The 18012-nt window shown below is 56.6% G+C and overlaps 2 protein-coding genes across 8 annotated transcripts; one reads left to right on the plus strand and one right to left on the minus strand.

Annotated features, from left to right (window-relative positions):
- The first annotated feature begins 119 nt into the window (after positions 1–119).
- LOC121166986 (methyl-CpG-binding domain protein 6) lies at positions 120–8900 on the plus strand. Of its 7 annotated transcripts, none has more exons than XM_040996321.1 (13): positions 120–149; positions 2963–3026; positions 3169–3305; positions 3560–3662; positions 3799–3961; positions 4185–5225; positions 5356–6017; positions 6313–6466; positions 6611–6780; positions 6902–7321; positions 7412–7479; positions 7715–7778; positions 7938–8900. In XM_040996321.1, the coding sequence occupies exons 3-13, from the start codon at positions 3193–3195 to the stop codon at positions 8010–8012; spliced, it is 3033 nt and encodes a 1010-aa protein (XP_040852255.1). In that variant the 5' UTR covers positions 120–149; positions 2963–3026; positions 3169–3192; the 3' UTR covers positions 8013–8900. The 7 variants fall into 7 exon arrangements, with proteins under 7 accessions (XP_040852255.1, XP_040852254.1, XP_040852257.1 ...); XM_040996320.1 differs by lacking the exon at positions 120–149 and adding an exon at positions 1598–2038; XM_040996323.1 differs by lacking the exon at positions 120–149 and adding an exon at positions 1598–2038 and having other exon boundaries at positions 7427–7479.
- A 139-nt stretch (positions 8901–9039) lies between these two features.
- On the minus strand, positions 9040–13225 carry LOC121166987 (dynactin subunit 2-like). The gene is made up of 12 exons (XM_040996327.1): positions 12907–13225; positions 12663–12724; positions 12443–12541; positions 11996–12156; positions 11665–11812; positions 11318–11383; positions 11063–11101; positions 10806–10883; positions 10643–10714; positions 10365–10467; positions 10167–10258; positions 9040–9490 (listed from the first exon to the last, which is right to left on the minus strand). The coding sequence occupies exons 1-12, from the start codon at positions 13106–13108 to the stop codon at positions 9404–9406; spliced, it is 1209 nt and encodes a 402-aa protein (XP_040852261.1). The 5' UTR covers positions 13109–13225; the 3' UTR covers positions 9040–9403.
- Between the last annotated feature and the right edge of the window lie 4787 nt (positions 13226–18012).

An 18012-nucleotide genomic window follows, 5' to 3' on the forward strand; every position in this document is an offset into this window, starting at 1 on the left:
GGCACGAAGGCATTGGCCCCGCCTCATCCCTCTCCTCCGCCACTCAGGAGTCTCTTGGCACCGCCCCTCTCGCGCCCTCTCGCTCGGAGGTCGACGTCGCATCGGACCCGGAAGTGGCTGTGGGTCACGAGGCTTCGCGGAGGCGGTGGGTGAGTCATGCGCGCGCGCGGAGGGGAGTGTGGCAGGGGGAGGGGAAGGAAGGGGGGCGGGGATGATGCAATGTTTGGCAACCGGTGTCTGCCCGCGCACGCGCAGGGGACCACAGGGGGTGGTGGGAGGTCCGGGGGGTGGGGGCGAGGGGAGAGGGCGGGGCTCCGGCTCCCGCAACCGACGGCCCAACGGCTACCGACAGCGGCCTTCGCGAGGGGCCTCCCTGCGGCTTCGGTGCCCCGGGAGCTGCTATTCCGCCCACCTGGCATGAACCCCCCCCTCGGTTTTCCTTTTGCATGAGGGACCCCCGTTTTCCTCAGGGTCTCCTCGTGAAGGCCTTTGGACCCTCCGTTTTGTTCAAGTTTGCATCCCTCCACCAGCTCGACGACGTTTTGCCTTAAAGAGCTCTCTTTTTTAGCCTTCTCACGTCCCCCCCACAGAAGCACTTCCTGCTTCTTTGAGCGCCCTTGACTTTTAGTTTCAGGCAAATCCCCAGCCTGTCAGAATCCACCCCTTTCCCAACCCACGGACCCGCTTCCGTGTCCCCTATGGTGTTATGCCAGTCACCCGACACCCAAGACCCTTTCCCTCGCAGACAGCGAGTCCCATGAGTCCCCGTTGTGACGGGCTGGATGCAGGCTTCTGGGTGTTGGGGATCATGAGCCTGGTTGCCTGGGTCGTGTGCGTGAATTTGAGGACACGGGTTGTTCGGGAATCTCAGCTGCTAGCCTCAAGCTCTGCCTTTCTAACCCCTGAATCTCGAGACCGTTCTTGTGGGTCGCGATGTTGGTGAACTGCAGATATAATGCATTATATGATGGCACAATGAGAGACCTTTGTACTTGAAGGCAGCTTCAAAGTAAAAGCACCAGGCAAAATGGAAAACTTTTTTTATTATGGTGCCATGAAGCTAGAGGCCATGGAGTGGCCTGCTCATGTCCTGTCATACCCTCACGGGGGCAGCCAGAGTTTGGTTGGCGCGGGTAGACTGTCACCAGGCTGGCGTGGCGGTGACAGGTCCTCGGCTGGGACGCTGCAGACTCCACTTCCTCCCCTCTCTGGGGAGGTGGGGGGCGGGTGAGACCAGATGGTCTCTCCTGGCCTAAAGACGGACCAGGTTGTCAGTGACAGGCCTCGGTCATGTGACTTGACAGGCCGGGGTCGTGTTGTGACACGCTGACCTGGGGGAGGCGGGTCAAGTCCCAGCACAGCACCCGGGGAGCCGGTGGGGCGGGGCAGGGCAAGTCGCGACTTTCATCTTTTGGAGCCGGCCCCTCCCGGACCCGACATTCCTGGCTTCCCCCCACCCCTCCGCAACCCCAACAGATTGTGGCATTGGCAGGGGCCCCTCCCCGGGGAGCGCCCGGATTGGCCACCAGTGGCCTGGGCAGAGACGCAGATCCTTCCGCGGCGGTCGGGCGCGCGAGGGGGGAGCGCGTGGGGTGTTTGTTCTCTTGGGGATTAATGGGGGGTTGTGGGGGAGGGGTAGGCGCGCTCTCGCATGCGCACTGCGGCCCCTCCTGTTGGCTCGTCGCTGTCCGCTGGGCGGGGGCCCGGCCCCGCCCCTCTCCCGTCCGGGCGGCGGCGGCGGCTACAGCGGCGGCTGCGGTGGTGGCGGCAGCGACGGCGGCGGCGGCGGCGGCGGCAGCAGCAGGCTGCGCGGTGCCTTCTGGGAACGGAATCCCCAGGGCTGCCCCTGGCCCCCATGGCGCATGCGCGGGAGGCCGCTCGGTGATCCGCGGCGGCGGCGGCGGCGGCGGTGCTTCCTGCTAGGACCGGCCGGGGCCGTACCGGAGGCTCGGGCTCCACCGACCCTCCTCCCACCCCCTCCCACTCACCCTCTGGGCCGCGACTGCGCAGGGCGGGGCCGGCCGAACCATGGGCCGCGGTGAGTGCGGGGCCCGGCCCCCCCACCCCGCCCCTCCCCCTCCCCTCCCGTCCCTCCCCTCTGCCCCCTCGGCGTCCTCTCGGCCCCTTTCCCCGGCCCCATCCCCACTCCCCCGCCCTCACCTGCCCCCGCCGTTCCTCCCTCTCACTGCCTGACTTGTGCCTTCCTCACCTCCCTCCCCTCTGTGTTTCGCCCACCCTCCGCCCGCCCTCTCCCCAAGTTCCTTCCTACTTCGTGCGCCTTCCCCTCCTCCCTGAGCTGAGGGAAGCCGACGGGGTGACAGGGCGCCTTGTTATGAGAGGGAAAGTTTGGAAACCGCCCGTGTGGCGTGTGAACGATGTGAGGCCGGGGAGGGGCCTTGCAGGTTGGAGGGGCGTCCGCACACATCCGGGGAGACCCGCTTGGGGGACTAATCTGATGCCGCTGGGGTGGGAGGCTTGAAGGAAAATTCGTAGTGGGTTGGGAACCTAGGAAAAGACCCAAATGCGCTACATCAGCGGGTGGCTGATGGAACCATCCCCGGAGGCGGGGTGGGTGCTTCTGCTGAGACCACCGCAGCGGGCAGTTGGGCCACTGCCTGGTGACCTGCTGAGTAGCCTGTGTTTGCTATATGATCTTTCTTGAGGAGGGAACAGTAGGGGCCAGACACTCTGGGAGTCATCTTAGTGGTCTGGCATCGTGGGAATTTGCCCATACTCCTAGCTGAAGTCTCTTGCCCCTAATGGGACAAAGAGGACCTTGCACTTGGAGTGGCTGGGCCCAGGGCTGCGGGTCAGAGACACTTAGCCTTTCGGGCCTGGACACTTGTGGCCTCCTCAGCCAGCAGTTCCTGAGATCTTAGGAGGTGTGACCTCATGGCGTCCAGGCCTCTTGTGAGCTGTGGGGCAGCCTCCTGACAGTCTGGTGGCACGTCTTGTGTTGCAGGTGTGGGCTAAGCTGGCGGCCCTGGCTTTGGACTGGACCCCACAATGTTTGCAGACATGTTCAGGTAGCCATGATGTGGCACGGTGGAGGGTCCCTCTCCATTCTCCTTCCAGTCACTCTTAGGGGATCCCCTTTGCCACTCTCTCCCTGGGGTACCCAGCTTGGTTGGGTTGTCTGCATGCTCACACGAATGTGTATATTACCAGGCACGCGGGAGCTGACTACACACAATGAATGGGGGCAATGAGAGCAGTGGAGCAGACAGAGCTGGGGGCCCTGGGGCCACATCTGTCCCCATTGGCTGGCAGCGCTGTGTGCGAGAGGGTGCTGTGCTCTATATCAGGTATGGCTCTCGCAACACCCCTCTCCCCCAGGCTCTGTCCCTGCAGCTGCCTGCAGTGCCTTGCCCCCTGTCACTCTCCTCTGCTTCATCTTCTTTCTTTCATCTGTGGGCTGTCTGTGGCCCATGGGCCTTGGGCTCCACCTTCCTCCTTTCTGCCGTTGCTAGGAAGGTCCTTAGTCTGGTGTCGGTCCCTCAGGAGGATCTGCTGATTCACTGTCCACTAACTTCAGGCCCCTGACCTTGTCTCCTCGCAGCCCAAGTGGCACAGAGCTGTCTTCCTTGGAGCAAACCCGGAGCTACCTCCTCAGCGATGGGACCTGCAAGTGCGGGCTGGAATGTCCACTCAACCTCCCCAAGGTCAGCAGAACTGCAGGGCTGCCCAGAGAGCACAGAGCTGAGCCAGAGGACTGCACGCAAGTGCCTGACCCTGCTGTGCCAGTCCTTCTCATGCTTCCACCCCTCCATGGCCCTGTCTGTGCCTTCTACCTTATAGGTTTTCAACTTTGACCCTTTGGCCCCGGTAACCCTGGGTGGGGCTGGGGTGGGGCCAGCATCCGAGGAGGACATGACCAAGCTGTGCAACCACCGGCGGAAAGCTGTTGCCATGGCAACCCTGTACCGCAGCATGGAGACCACCTGCTCACACTCTTCTCCTGGTGAGTGTTCTGCTACTTGGCTGAAGACTTGGGGCAACCCAGGGGCCCTGGGTGGTGGGGGGAGAGGGGAGCAGGGAACTCTGTAGAAGCCCAGGGAGAAGGGTGGGTGAGGGGCTCCTGGGGAAATGGAGAGTTTGGGAACTTGTGGGAGATGGGACTGGAAAAGCAAAAGAGTCAGAGAAGGGGTTCCTCCAGCTGATCCTGCATTTCTCTTCTATTGCAGGAGAGGGAACGAGCCCCCAGTTGTTCCACACTGTGTCCCCAGGGCCCCCCTCTGCCCACCCTCCCTGTCGAGTTGCAACGACTCCACTCAATGGAGCCCCTGGCTCCCTGCCCCCTGAACCACCTTCAGCTCCTCAGCCATTCCCCCCTCTAGCAGGCCCTGGGGGGCTCTTCCCGCCACCCCGGCTTCCTGACCCAGTACCCTCTGGGGGTAACAGCAGCCCCTGTTTTCTTCCCAGGGGCAATGCCCCTTCCCCAGCCCCACCACCTCCTCCTGCCATCAGCCTCAATGCCCCCTCCTACAACTGGGGGGCCTCCCTACGATCCAGCCTGGTGCCCTCCGACCTGGGCTCTCCCCCAGCCCCCCATGCCTCCTCCTCGCCACCTTCAGACCCTCCTCTTTTCCATTGTAGTGATGCCTTAACTCCCCCTTCCCTGCCCCCGAGCAATAATCTCCCCGGTCCCACTGGTCCCCTCTGTCCTGCCACTCAGCCACCAGTGTCTTCAGCCACTATGCACCTGCCCCTGGTCCTGGGACCGGCCCCCACGGTGGAGGGGCCTGGGGCACCCCCTTTCCTTGCTAGCAGCCTCCTCTGTGCAGCGGCCAAGGCACAGCAGCCCCTGTCCCCCCTTCCCAGCACTTTACAGGGCCGAAGGCCCCGTGCCCAGGTGCCCTCCACTTCCCATTCAGCATCGCCCCGTCCCTCTCAGCGTCGTCCCCGGCGCCCCCCTACTGTACTGCGATTGTTAGAAGGGGGAGGCCCTCAGACCCCTAGGCGAAGTCGCCCTAGGGCCCCTGCTCCTGTGCCCCAAGCCTTTCCTCTCCCAGAACCATCCCAGCCAATTCTCCCTTCCGTGCTGTCCCTGCTGGGACTCCCCACTCCTGGCCCTTCCCATTCTGATGGAAGCTTTAACCTTTTGGGGTCAGATGCACACCTTCCTCCTCCCCCAACCCTCTCCTCAGGGAGCTCCCCCCAGCCCAGGCACCCCATCCAGCCCTCCCTGCCTGGGACCACCAGTGGCAGCCTCAGCAGTGTGCCAGGTATGTGAGAGCAGCAGCAGTGTCAGGTGGGGCAGGGAGGTTGGGCCAGCTGGAGGATGGTGGATATGGCTTGGAGGGAATGCTGGGAGAAAAGGCCTCGTTAGAGCTTACTCTCTCTGTTCTTTAACAGGTCCCCCTGCCCCACCAGCTGCCTCCAAAGCCCCCGTGGTGCCCAGCCCTGTGCTTCAAAGCCCACCAGAAGGGCTGGGGTTGGGGGCAGGCCCGGCCTGCCCTCCACCACCTCTGGCTGGAGGGGAAGCTTTCCCCTTCCCCAGCCCTGAGCAGGGCCTGGCGCTGAGTGGAGCCGGCTTTCCTGGGGTGCTGGGGGCCTTGCCCCTCCCCCTGAGTCTGGGGCAGCCTCCGCCTTCTCCATTGCTCAGCCACAGTCTGTTTGGTGTGCTGGCGGGTGGAGGTGGCCAGCCTCCCCCTGAACCCCTGCTGCCCCCACCAGGGGGACCCGGTCCCCCTCTCGCCCCAGGCGAGCCGGAAGGGCCTTCGCTTCTGGTGGCCTCTTTGCTTCCACCACCCCCATCTGACCTTCTTCCACCCCCTTCAGCACCCCCTAGCAACCTGTTGGCCTCTTTCCTGCCCTTGCTGACCCTGGGCCCCCCAGCTGCGGATGGGGAGGGATCTGCAGAGGGAGCAGGGGGTCCGAGTGGGGAGCCATTTTCAGGTTTGGGAGACCTACCCCCCCTACTGTTCCCCCCACTTTCAGCACCCCCTACCCTCATAGCTTTAAATTCTGCGCTGCTGGCTGCCAGCCTGGATCCCTCCTCCGGGACACCCCCCCAGGTGAGGATGCTGCAGGCCAGTGGGTGGCACAGAACCAGAGGTGGGATCAAAAGTTGGGAGCTAGGAATCCAGGGCATTCAGTTTCCTGTCCAGCTCTTGTGGGGGCGGGGGGGGTGGTTTGAGGCACTTGGGGAGTTCCTGGCTGGGGTAATGTGGCTGCATGAACCTTGTCTGTGTTTAATAAACAGGGTCTTGCTTCCCAGAAGCTTCAGCTAGCTTGGGTATGTGGAAGCACCAGATAGAGACCCACAAACACTTGATTCATTTAAGTGCTCTGACCATTGTGTCTCCTTAGCCCTGTGTCCTGAGTGCCCCCCAACCTGGACCACCTACCTCCAGTGTCACCACGGCAACTACTGACCCGGGGGCCTCCTCTCTGGGCAAGGCCCCCTCCAACTCAGGGAGATCTCCCCAACTCCTTAGCCCTCTGCTGAGTGCCAGCCTGCTGGGTGAGTCTGAATGCCCTGGAGGTGAAAGGGCTATAGGAAAGATGGCGGGTGGAGGCAGAGAAGGCCTCTGCTGGAGGTGGGTGACCATCCGGGCAGTCTGCTGGGCTTGCCCAGGGCAACCCTGATGTCCCGGCTTCCTTGCAGGTGACCTGTCCTCACTCACCAGCAGCCCTGGACCCCTCCCCAGCCTGCTGCAGCCTCCTGGCCCCCTTCTCTCTGGCCAGCTGGGGCTGCAGCTCCTCCCTGGAGGGGGAGCTCCTCCACCCCTCCCAGAGACTTCTAGTCCCCTGGCCTGCCTGCTACAGAGTCTCCAGGTAAGGGTGTGGGTATGTAGTCACAGGGAGAGAACTGCTACCTTAGCCAGGAAGGAAGGCTGAGTTATCCAGGCACGGGGGCTGCCTTGGAGGCTGACCAAGCTCCTTATTTCTTTGCCAGCAGATTCCTCCAGAGCAGCCAGAAGCCCCCTGTCTGCCCTCTGAGAGCCCCACATCAGCCCTGGAACCAGAGCCTGCCCGGCCTCCCCTCAGTGCCTTAGCCCCACCCCACGGTTCTCCCGACCCCCCAGTCCCTGAGCTGCTCACTGGGAGGGGGTCAGGGAAACGGGGCCGGAGGGGAGGAGGGGGACTTAGGGGCATTAATGGTGAGGCCAGGCCAGGCCGGGGTCGAAAGCCTGGCAGCCGACGGGAGCCTGGCCGATTGGCCCTCAAATGGGGGACACGTGGTGGCTTCAATGGACAAATGGAACGGTCCCCACGAAGGACCAACCACTGGCAGCACAATGGGGAGCTGGCTGAAGGCGGGGGTGCTGAGCCCAAGGACCCACCCCCTCCGGGACCGCATTCTGAGGACCTGAAGGTGAGAGCTATACGATGGAACACTGGGCTCCAGGGCTTCGAGGGAAGGCTGGTCCTTGGCACCTTTTGCTAACTTGTCCCATACACACAGCCCATCCTTTCTCAGGTACCCCCAGGGATAGTCAGAAAGTCTCGTCGTGGCCGGAGGAGAAAATACAAGTGAGTGTTGTGCCCCCCACACTTTTTGCCTTTGCCTACTTGTTGGGATTAAGGATATAACCCCCCCTCCAAAAAAAATGTGGTTTGGTTTTCTAAAAGGGTGTATGTTTGTTTGAATATGAATAAGGATATTGTGCCTTTACTATTCAAATAGAGAAAGTTTCCCACCCAAACTCCTGCAAGTCTCCTGGTGCTTGGGGAGCTGTTCCTGATCATCTGTGCCCCCTTATTGCAGCCCTACCCGGAATAGCAATAGCTCCCGCCAGGACGTCACCTTGGAACCCAGCCCCACAACCAGAGTAAGTGTGTATGTGTACACATGCGTGGGGGTGTGTGGGGAGGGAGTTAGATAAGGGGTGAGGCAGGGGGCAAGGTGGTTACTAGGAGTGGGGAGAAAATAAAGGACTTCCTGACACCCAGCTGATTGGTCCCTTCTTTCAACTTCCCCTCTTGTATAGACGGCTGTCCCTCTGCCTCCCCGGGCCCGCCCTGGCCGTCCTGCCAAAAACAAGAGGAGGAAACTGGCCCCATAACAGCCATACCTGGAGCTGGATTTGACCCTGACTGGGGAGAGCTGAGTGCTGAGCCTTGGGAGCCCCTGCCAGCCACCTGCACCTGTGGACAGTGGGTGGGGGCACGACTCCCCACTCAGAGCACAAATGCAACCCCTTCTTCTACAATCCCATCCTGAGCCATTGCAGGGGGTAGGGAAGCTCCCCCTCGCCCCCAAAGCCATGTCACTGAAAAGGCCTGGGGGTGGTGTAAGACCCGTTCCCCACCAGGCGCTAAGGGGGACACCCCTTTCTCCAGGTCTTTTATTTGTTTTAAGTTATTTTTGCACAAATAATTCTTTTGTATTTAATTCGACTTCATTGCCTCCCTTGAAGCCAGCAGGCTCAGTTTACAAACCTGTGAGCTACTGTTGGCTGCTGCCCTCCTTCCCAGTGAAAGGTACAAAGCAATAAGCATCATGCATCCCCCGCTTCCCCCTCCAATGCCCTCTGCCTCTGGCTCAGGTTGCTCCAAGCACAGGCCCCTCTTCCCCGTCCCCAGGTTTGAAACACATGGCCTCATTTCAGGGTGTAGCCAGGTCCCCTCGACTTTCCTCTGGGACACGGAAAGGGGATAAGGGGGGGCAAAGAGCCCTCTGGGCCTCTCCTCCCGTACACACTACACTACCCCTTCTCCCCCATCAAAACGCTCAGAGACGTTGTGATGATGATGCGACTGAGGATTATGCAACGTGGTCCAACCGGAGCGGCCAGCACGACCAGCTGTCCAGGGGCTGCCTCCTGCCTTTTCTTTTGTAAAGACAAGACCCTTGGGAGTTTTAATTCTGTTTTGTACTTGCCCTGTGGGGCCTCCACTGCTTTTCTATGGGAGACACTTAATTTAACAGATGAGAATATTTTGAAACTCTGGCTCTGGCTCTGTATTCATTCTTTATTGAGTTCTTTGGTTGAGAACACATTACCACTTAACTCCTCCACTACAAAGGATGCAGATGGACAGCGGTGTGTTCCATGTCGCCTCTTGCCAAGGAAATAACGAAGGGCCACACAGAGTACAATAGCATTTAATGGTCAGAATCTCATGTACAGGATTACAGTCAGCCACAGAAGCTGCTGGAAGACAGGACTCCTGCCATCCCACATCAGGCCAAGTAGTACTGGACAGGAGATGGTGTGGAGCTGGGCCTGTGTCCTCAATCCTCTGAGCCCGTGGGGAGACCACCATTGAATACCCCCTCCCCCAGTTACCACTCTATTCATTAGGGGGAAGTATGTAGACCCCACATGCAAGAGCCCTCGCTCCCAGTGTTAAACAGAAAGGGGTTGCGAGAGTTGAAGTGAGGGGGAAATCCATGGGAGGTGTTAACAGTTCATAGGGGTTGGGCTTTCTGTTCTCCATCTGTCCAGGGTGCTCACTTCCCCAGCTTCTTCATCCGTTCGTCAATGCTAGCAAAGTTGCCCTCAACTGTGGCCAAGTTCTCACGCATGGTTGTCTGCACCTATAAGGGTGGTATAAAAGTTCTGTCAAGTCCAAGTGCTCATCTGTGGGCCCCAGAGAGGAGCACCTACATGGCTTTTCTAACTGCCACTAGGTGCCCATGGGCCCACCCCTTTGGGTCAGCCAGGCAGGCGGGACACACGAATTCCAGGCCTGATTCTGAGGCAGACAAGTTCTGAAAGTTCTTTCATCTGTTTCATATGAGAACCACAAAGGAATGTGGGCTTGGTTGAAAATTTTAGAAAAAGAAAATACACAAAATGTTTTATGAGATGTGTGTAAGAGAGAACATACATTTATATATACACATTCGTTTACTTTGATGGTTCTGTGATTCTGGTCTCTTGACTTTAACGTTCCCTCCAATACTGAGAATGGTGTCTACAATTGATACAGAACTTGTGTGCACTGCCAAAGGAATGAATGAAATTCGCCAGCATCATTTATCTTCATCTGTGTAACTCAGGGAGGGGGAAATTTCCAAGTGGAAAGATGGGAGGTTCATAGGTTAACAAGCTGGCAAAGACCTCATGAATATTGAGTGTGGAGACCCAAGCCAAGCGCCTGCCACACCAGCAGGCCACATAATGGGCTAAGGCAGGGCTTACAAACTGAAGCTAGGCAGCTTCGCTAAGATGTGCACGAAAAAGGCAAACGTTTGCTAGCGAGACACGCACCTGGGTCAGGAGGGTGGTATTGTCTTTGAGAGAACTGGCAATCATTTGCTGAGTGGTATCCAAGTGTGTCAGAAGCTGACCAAACTGCATGGCTACAAAGAAAAAACAAAAAGCTTTGCAATTAGAGTCAAGGCCCTGAGGGAGAAGAAATAGCTCCAATCCTCAGCACCCCTCGCAGCCTGACATCCAGCCTCCCACCTTGCTCATGCAGCTGCTTGATGCTGACGAGCCTCTGCACTAGTTCTGGGAGGGTTGAGGCGATGGGGCTCCAGCGCTGGATGGTTTCATACAGCTGGTGCACCTGCAGCAGTATGAGAGGGCCCAAAGGGCATGGCCAAGGCAGCCAGTGAAGGATGTCCCGATGGGGTGACTGACGCTGCCCCCACACCCCGAGTCAGTAAGGACTTTAAAGACAGGCCCCTGCAGATTTGAGGGAGGCAGCAGCAAGGGCTGTGGTGCCAGGATGGTGTCCTGACCTTGCTCTGTGTGTCTGCATCCTCTACAGAGGCTTTATGCTTGGCGATCTCATTCACTTTCCCCAGGACGCTCTGAAAGCACAGATTTTAAGGTTGATGCTCAGGGCTTCTGGGCTCTGACTCTTAAGCTATCCCCAGTCCAGTCTGCATTTTGCTTTCATACCTGTAGTCGAGCTTCTACTTGGTCCAAAACCGCAAGATCCAGGGCGCTCACCTTGGCCTGTAGCAGCTCTACAGTCTCCTGGAGGTGTGAGGTCAGGGGGACAAGCATAACGGGGGGAAGGGTCAAGACAAGGAGAGGCCTGCCACACTCCACCAGTGTTCATGGACCACTACAGACTCAGCAGTAATCCTCAAAGGAAATCTAGTACCCCCACATCTCTGGGTAAAATCCAAGTATCTGGTTTCTTCCCCACTTACCATCAGACAGGCTCCCTGCAAACCTGCAGAAAGGGGGTTCTAGGAGGAAAGGGAGGGAAGAAATCAGTGATCCTTAGGCTTGCCCATAATTCCCACTCTCTCCCATCATTCCTGCTTGGCACTAGAAACCCACTGGCTGAACTCCTTGGTGCGAGCCCTTTCCTGCCTCGGTCCCACCCCCCAGCTAATGCTACAGCCTTCAAGGCTCAGGGTGCAGGACCTGAGGCCCACACTAAAGCTAAGAGAACACCTGACCTGGGCATCCTGGTCACAGCGAACAGCGGCCTCCAGCTCAGTCAGGCGCCTCTCAAGTTCTGCAACCTTGGGGAAGAAAGGGGAAGATGGGCCATCTGCCTCCCCAAGGCCAACGCCAGGGTCCATGGAGGCTGCTGCTCACTACACCATCCCCCCAGCTCCACTCCCCTCCAACCCGAAGGACTCCTTTCCTGAAACACACCCCTGCCACCATCGAAGAAGCTTCCCTGAGCACAGACAGATGAGGGCAATGCAAAGTGGGACCTCAGGAGGAATGCAAGGCCCTCTCAACTGGCCCCACTCCAGCAGGAGGCCAGGCCTGCCTCCTGCAGCCGTCAGTGTCTTACTTTTGCAGTTTGAGAGAACTTGTCCTGCTCAGGCCGAGAATGGAGTTCGTAGGTGACAAGGCTGCTGTCTGTGGAGGTGCTGCTGGCCCCCTTGCTTCCAGAGCTCCCTTTGCTGTTCTTAGTGGCCTCCAGCTGTAGCAGCAGGCGCCTAGGGTAGGAGACCAAGTAAGGATAACCCTGGCAGATGGGGACCAGTGGGAATCCCTTCTGATAGGCAAGGTGAGGGAACAGCCAGGTTCCCTCCCCTCTCAAGTCCCCTGCCCATGGCTGGCTGGGTCACTCCACGACCCCTATGGGCAGTGATTTTTTCCCAACACAAGTGGGCACCCACTTTGCCAGGGCTCCATCAGGGTCAGTAAGGTTGATTGCAGCATCTGGTCCCAGCAGCTTCTCCAGGTGGGAGGCAACCAGCTGCTGTTTCAGGGCTGCCAGCTGTTTGGCCAGGACCACGGGGGTCAGCTTCTCCTCTGTGGCTGACTCCTTCACTGTGGTCTGGCATGAAAAGAGGCAGACAGTGAAGGAAGCAAGAGTGAATTGGGAAAAGAAGAAATGGATCGAGACCCTCTGACAGAGTGGTGGAGGGGAGTCACTGGCATAGTCTTTGCACGGGAGCCTGCCTGCCTGCCATACTCAGTGTAGACTCCTGTGTATTCCCCAACTCCAGAAATGTTGGCCCCCTCCTCCAGGAGCTCAGGGAGTTTCTGGTTCTGGCTGGGACTGTGTGTGGTGGGGAAAGCCCGGCAGGCCACACTGGGCACAGCACAGAGTGGACAGTTACCTTGATCTTCTCCACTTCCGCTGTCAGCTCCTGGACCTCATGCAGGAGCCGCTGATACTTCTGCTGGGGTGTCTCCTTCACTCCCAGGCCCTCTCCAAGCTAGAGGAAGGATAGAGTCATGTCATGGCTCTCTTCACAGAGCCCTCAGGGTCTCCTCTGCACCCTGGAGCCCCCTCCTTGGAGGCTGACACCCATGCCCATCAGCACCCATGCTACAAACCATCTCATATTCTCCAGACTCATAGCCTGTCCTCTTGGTTTTCCCAATACGATCTGAGAAATCTGTCAAGAAAAAGAGACACCTGAGCTGGCTAGGCCTGCCAATGATGGGGAGGACTCCCACCAAAATCTCCAAGGTGGTGGTTGGGGGAAACCTTTTCTCAGCATCCAAGGCAACATGCCCCAAGGACAGAAGTCCTCCAGCCCGCTCACACCCCCAACCCTGACTTCCAGCCCAGTCTCACCGAGCCCCTTTGTCCCCACTCTCTTGTCCTTGAACTTGTCATAGGCGGCATTGGGATTAACGATGATGTGTTCCACACTTGTGCTTGTCAGTTCCTCCTGCAGGAACAGGTAGTTCAGGCCACGGGTGAACTCATCCCACCCCTTTCTCTGAACCTTTAGGAGACCAGGCTCAGTTTTTCTAAGGGAAAAGGGTGGCAACATTCTAAGGTGCCAACCCAGGCTCAGCCTAGGAAACTGAAGCTTCCTGGTAAATTTGGAGCCTCAGTTGTATAAATATTAACACCCTGATTCAAGCTGGAACAGAGGCAGCATAACCTCCCCACCCACTCTGTACATAAACCTTCCCCCATCCCCTCCCAGCTGGCGGGCACACACCATGCAGTCAAGGCAAGAAACCATCCTGACCTCTTGTTACCTCCCCTTCCCAAAAGTCAGTCTTCATGCCTGCTGAACAAATCTGTTTTACAGCTTGCCTTCTGTCCTTGCTGGAGGGGAAAGAAGGCAGGCAGACAGGCCACTAGTTCTGAGGGTGACTAACAGGGCTTTAAACCTGCTGAAGGGAAGGCCCCAGCTCGGATACAGAAGGCCTGACTAGAGGCCTGGCTTCCACACTGCCGTGAAGCTGGAGAACTTAGCAGTGAGGAAAAGGCCAGGGTTTCCTGAATTTCTTAAGGGAAGTCTTAGGAGCCACGACTGCAGATGACATCTGCTGGCCCAGAGAACTCCTGGTTAGGCATTATACTGGAGTCAGCCTAGCTCCTCTTTACAGAGCAGCTGCTACACCTGCTTTTTCTCCCAGCCTCTGCTGGGCATTTAGCCCAGAAGCTCCTCTACACACAGAGCACAGAATCAAAAGACTGTAGCCTATAACCCGCAGCCAAGTGGTCCTACTCCTTAGCAAACGTTCAAGCATAGACCTCTGTGGGAAAAGGTGAATGGATTTTCCTTCCTGCACCTTGGACAATGGCTCATACCTCCAGCAACACGTTGGAATCACTTAGGCCTGGGCCCACCTCTGTGGAGTCTGTCTGGACTGTTTGGGGCTAGGGCCAGACACCAGCTGGTTCTAAGCTCAGCCAAGCCTGAGACTTGACCTGTGTGTGGCCATCAGGGAGGCAGGGTGCCAGAGGTCCACCATGGAGAGCGCACAGCTCAGAGGAGGCAGCCCAGTCCTGCAACTGTGCTCTGCTATTGGTTGCAGAAGAGACCAAGTGCCTGGAAGCTCCCAAAAGGAGCAAGGAGAGGGGAGAGGAAGGAACATCAACTTTGACCTTCACCTCTTCCTGGGAAACTGCTGGGCAGGACGGGAGCTACAGATCAAGGGGAAACAAAAGGGCTCAATGTCCATGGGCAGGTGCCTAGGGAAGAGCCATCTGAGTGACAGGGATCACCTTTGTAACCTTTTCTGGAATGTTCTGATATATGCTCTCTGATATCTGTCCAGTGCTCACAGCCGACTCAGGTTCAGCAGAGGCAGCCCTAAGAAGTCACACTGGGCACCAGCTCCTGTCCTGGCCGCTCCACTTCCATCCAGCTCCCTGCTTATGGCCTAAAAGGGCAGCGGAGGATGGTCCAATGCTTTAGAACACTGCACTGGCGTGAAAGACCCAGAGGAGGCTCCTGCCTCTGGATTGGCTTAGGTCCAGCCATTGCGGGAGCAAACCAGTGGACAGAAAATCTTTCAGTCTCTCCTCTCTAAATCTGCCTTTCAAATTAAAATAAACAAACATAAAGAAAAAAAATCACACTGGAGAACATGCACCTTCTCCCTTTGACAGTCTGTCAAAGTGAATAAGGCAGAACTATTTTATTTTTCCTTTTAATTGTCTTAAAAAAAGAGGAACAAGAGGCATAACCTACAGAGCATGAAAAGAAATAAGCTACTCCATAGCTTATAGCTACTCCATTTGTTAAGTCCTCATGCACATGAGAACCTACTGTCTTCTGTATTCAGGGCCCTACTGGGTAAGTCTCAGGATTCTGGAGAGTTGCATGGAAAGACAAATCATCCCACAGTTCCCTGCAGAAGGAATATGACCTGGGCCAGGAGCCTTCCTGTCGCTGGCATCTGGGGCCTCTCGGAGGCTCTGGCCTTGGAAGAATCATCGGATCAATACGTTCTAATCGTCTGGGGGCACTTAACCCTCAGGGTTGTGAAAAACAGGGGTGCGGGTTGTAGCAATATCACTACGGTGACATGTGAGGAAGAGAAAGGTGGTCAGTGGGGGTGGGGCTGAAGAGAAGGAGGACAGATTTAGTAGATGCAGGGACAAAGCAACCACTGCCCATCACAGCACACCCCATTCCACAGCAGACGGAAGGTCAGGCTTCTTACCAGCTCCTTGAGGTTTCCCCAGAGGTGAGAAAATCAAAAGAGTTAAAAAGAGAGGGAATAGGGACAAGGGAGGGGGAAAAAAAAGACAAAATTGTTATTAGCAAATTGTCACATGCACTACATGACAGTCTTTAAACACACTGCATCACAGGGCCCCAGGGAAGCCTAGCCAAATTTGGGGGGTGGGTGGGGAGGACCACCATATCCTCCAAGGGAAAGGTGCACATGAGACCCCCTTGCTCTTGGGTGGTGAGGATGTCATGGAGCTTCGCCACCTTCAGAAGCCATGTGGGAGGTGAGGGGGTGGGTTAGAGGTTCCAAGCCAGTGGTACAGAATGTAAAGGGTGGGCAGAGAGCGCAGAGCAGGAAGGGGGGTGTGGAAGTGGCAGGATCTGAGGCAGAGGTTAAGGAGCTTCTGAGGATCTATAGCAGCTGATGGATGGCCCCCCATTCTTAACCGGGGAGTTGCCTTTACTAGCTCATGGCCCACATCTGTCTGTCTCCTGGTTTCTCTCATTGTGAAAGTTCATCAGTCACAATGCTGGTGCCAACATGAGTGGCCAGCCAGGACTTGAGGTTAGGCAGAGTATGTTAGGTGCAGGCAGTGAGTCCAAGGAAACAGGAAGTACCTAACACCAGCCCTGCTCACAGTGCCTGCTGCCAGAAGGGAGGTGAGGCATACCCTGATCCCTCCCACAGCCTGGAGTGTTAGTGGCTGGCTACCCTGAGTGGCTGAGAAGTCAGCCTGCAGCTTCTGGAGCCTAGAGCAGTTCTGCATCATGGGCTTGCACACAGAGCCCCCAGCCACCAAGACTCACAGCTACCAGGCCAAGTGAGAAAGATTTCTTTAACCCTCTGGTCCCAGTCACAGGCCCTGTGGACGTGGGAGGACGTGGGGGAGAGTATGACTTAGAGCTAGCTGCCAGGAGGGGAAATCCAGCTGTGAACCTGGCCTTCCCAGGAGCTCTGGTGATGGGTAGATGGACCTGTGAGGGGCTGAGGATGGTTGTACGAATATGAAAACCATGGTGGGATGATGATAGGTGCTTAACCTTCTCAAGATTTCAGCCAGATGCACCTGTCCTTCAATCCCTCCATGTCCTGGCTGATGTCAGCAGCAACAAGCCCAGGTATGACTCCTCGTTTAGCCCATGGAAGATGTGACTCCAGGTGCTCTGGGTTAGGAAAGTAGGCCTTTGCAGAGTGGGCTACAAATGCACAGACGAGGGAAGTATACAAACTATACCTTATACCTTTCTCTGCCTTGTACCACACTAAAACCAGCCTGAGGGAAACTCAAGGAGAGAGGAACAAAGTGCACTGGTGATCTAAACTTTAGTTTAAATCAGGAGGAATGAAGATGGTATTGAAGGATAGTAAGAAAAGCCACTGCTCGTGACACCCACATCCCATATTGCAGTGCTGATTTGGAGTCCAGATTACTGAGCTTCTGGTTCAGCTTCTTATGAAAGAGCTTGAGAAGGCAGCAGAAGGGAACTTCAATGCCTGGACCCCTGCCACTCCCATGTGGGACCAGGAAGGAGTTCCTGCTTCTGGTCTCAGCCTGGCCTAGACCTGCCCTGCGGTGGATACTTGGGGGATGCCTAAGTCAGTGGACACTCACTCGCTCTCTCCTGTTACTCTGCTTTTCAGATAAATCAAATACAAATAGATCTTTAAAAGAAAATCATGAGGAATGAGTGGAATGGGAGAGTTCAAAAGGAAAAGTGGAATATTAGTTTGCAAATAATTTACACCTTCCCCTCCAGGTTTGTCCCATGCAGTGAGTTGAAAGATGAGATTTTTGGCATAATCCTTGTAACCTGGATTGAAACAGTCACCTCGGAAACCTGGCACATCACATTCACCTTGGCCAGAACATTTCATGTGCCCCAAACCTGGAAACTGGCTTACCTGGCATGGGACTCCCAGACCCTCTCCCTAAGGGACTCCCAGGATTCACCAGGCTTGTTGGGCTGTGTGACTGCCTCAGAGAGCCAGCCTTGAGGCTCTAAGCGAGACAAGAGAGGAGGCAAGTACCACTCCCTGGGCCTATTGAGGCTCCACACCAACACAGCAACCAGGGGGACAGGAGGGCAGAGAGGGCTGCAGGACACCTCTGTCCAGGATGAACCAATATGATATTTATCACCCATCCATCCCTTTCCAAGGAAGGTTCAGAAACACGAAGACTCACCAAAGCACCAAGAACCCATCCCACTGGCTTTTCTCTAAAGATTTACTTAACACAGGGAATTATTATAAATTTTCTTTTTTTTCAACTAAGCCGTGAGGCCTGTAGCTGTTCCCCTGGTTCTCCACCCTTATTCAGAATGGCTCAAAGTCTTTCCATAAAAATCTCCCAGTTCCAACTCAGTCTGAGGAGAAGGGCAGCCTCCTCTGACTCTGGCCCCTAAGCCCCTCCTGTCCAAAGCTTCACGGCCTCCGTGTTTCCAGCCCATCCTCTGGACAGTTTTATTCTGCAGACCTCGCCAGGGAAAAATACAATGGTTCGTGGGTTACAGTCATGTTTTTAATCCTAAGGCCACCAGGCCAACTCAGTGACCCAGTAGAGGACTGAATGGAATTTAAAGCAATCAGCTACAACAACAGCACAGTGGCAGAGCATTGCATGCAAGGTGGCAGATGAAAAAAAAACAAAACAAAACACATGCAGAGAAGAAGCATTGAATGATCTTACTTGTGCAAACTAGTGTCCAGGCAAGGTGGTGAGGAGGGAGGATGCGGGAAGCATCAGGAAAAATTCTGG

The sequence above is a fragment of the Ochotona curzoniae genome, unplaced genomic scaffold (genome assembly GCF_017591425.1).
Source record: "Ochotona curzoniae isolate NIBS_2020 unplaced genomic scaffold, NIBS_Ocur_1.0 patch28, whole genome shotgun sequence".
In the NCBI taxonomy this organism is placed as follows: domain Eukaryota; kingdom Metazoa; phylum Chordata; class Mammalia; order Lagomorpha; family Ochotonidae; genus Ochotona; species Ochotona curzoniae.

What these genes read in the sequence shown, in the direction of transcription:
- LOC121166986 (XM_040996321.1), top strand. Translation starts at nt 3,193, where the DNA reads ATGAATGGGGGCAATGAGAGCAGTGGAGCAGACAGAGCTGGGGGCCCT. An exon ending in CCTCCGGGACACCCCCCCAG is followed by an intron (nt 6,018 to 6,312) that starts GTGAGGATGCTG and finishes GTGTCTCCTTAG; the next exon opens with CCCTGTGTCCTGAGTGCCCC. An exon ending in GCCTGCTACAGAGTCTCCAG is followed by an intron (nt 6,781 to 6,901) that starts GTAAGGGTGTGG and finishes TTTCTTTGCCAG; the next exon opens with CAGATTCCTCCAGAGCAGCC.
- LOC121166987 (XM_040996327.1), bottom strand. Translation starts at nt 13,108, where the DNA reads ATGTTGCCACCCTTTTCCCTTAGAAAAACTGAGCCTGGTCTCCTAAAG. An exon ending in AGTCTGGAGAATATGAGATG is followed by an intron (nt 12,542 to 12,662) that starts GTTTGTAGCATG and finishes TCCTTCCTCTAG; the next exon opens with CTTGGAGAGGGCCTGGGAGT. An exon ending in AAGTAGAAGCTCGACTACAG is followed by an intron (nt 10,715 to 10,805) that starts GTATGAAAGCAA and finishes CTGTGCTTTCAG; the next exon opens with AGCGTCCTGGGGAAAGTGAA.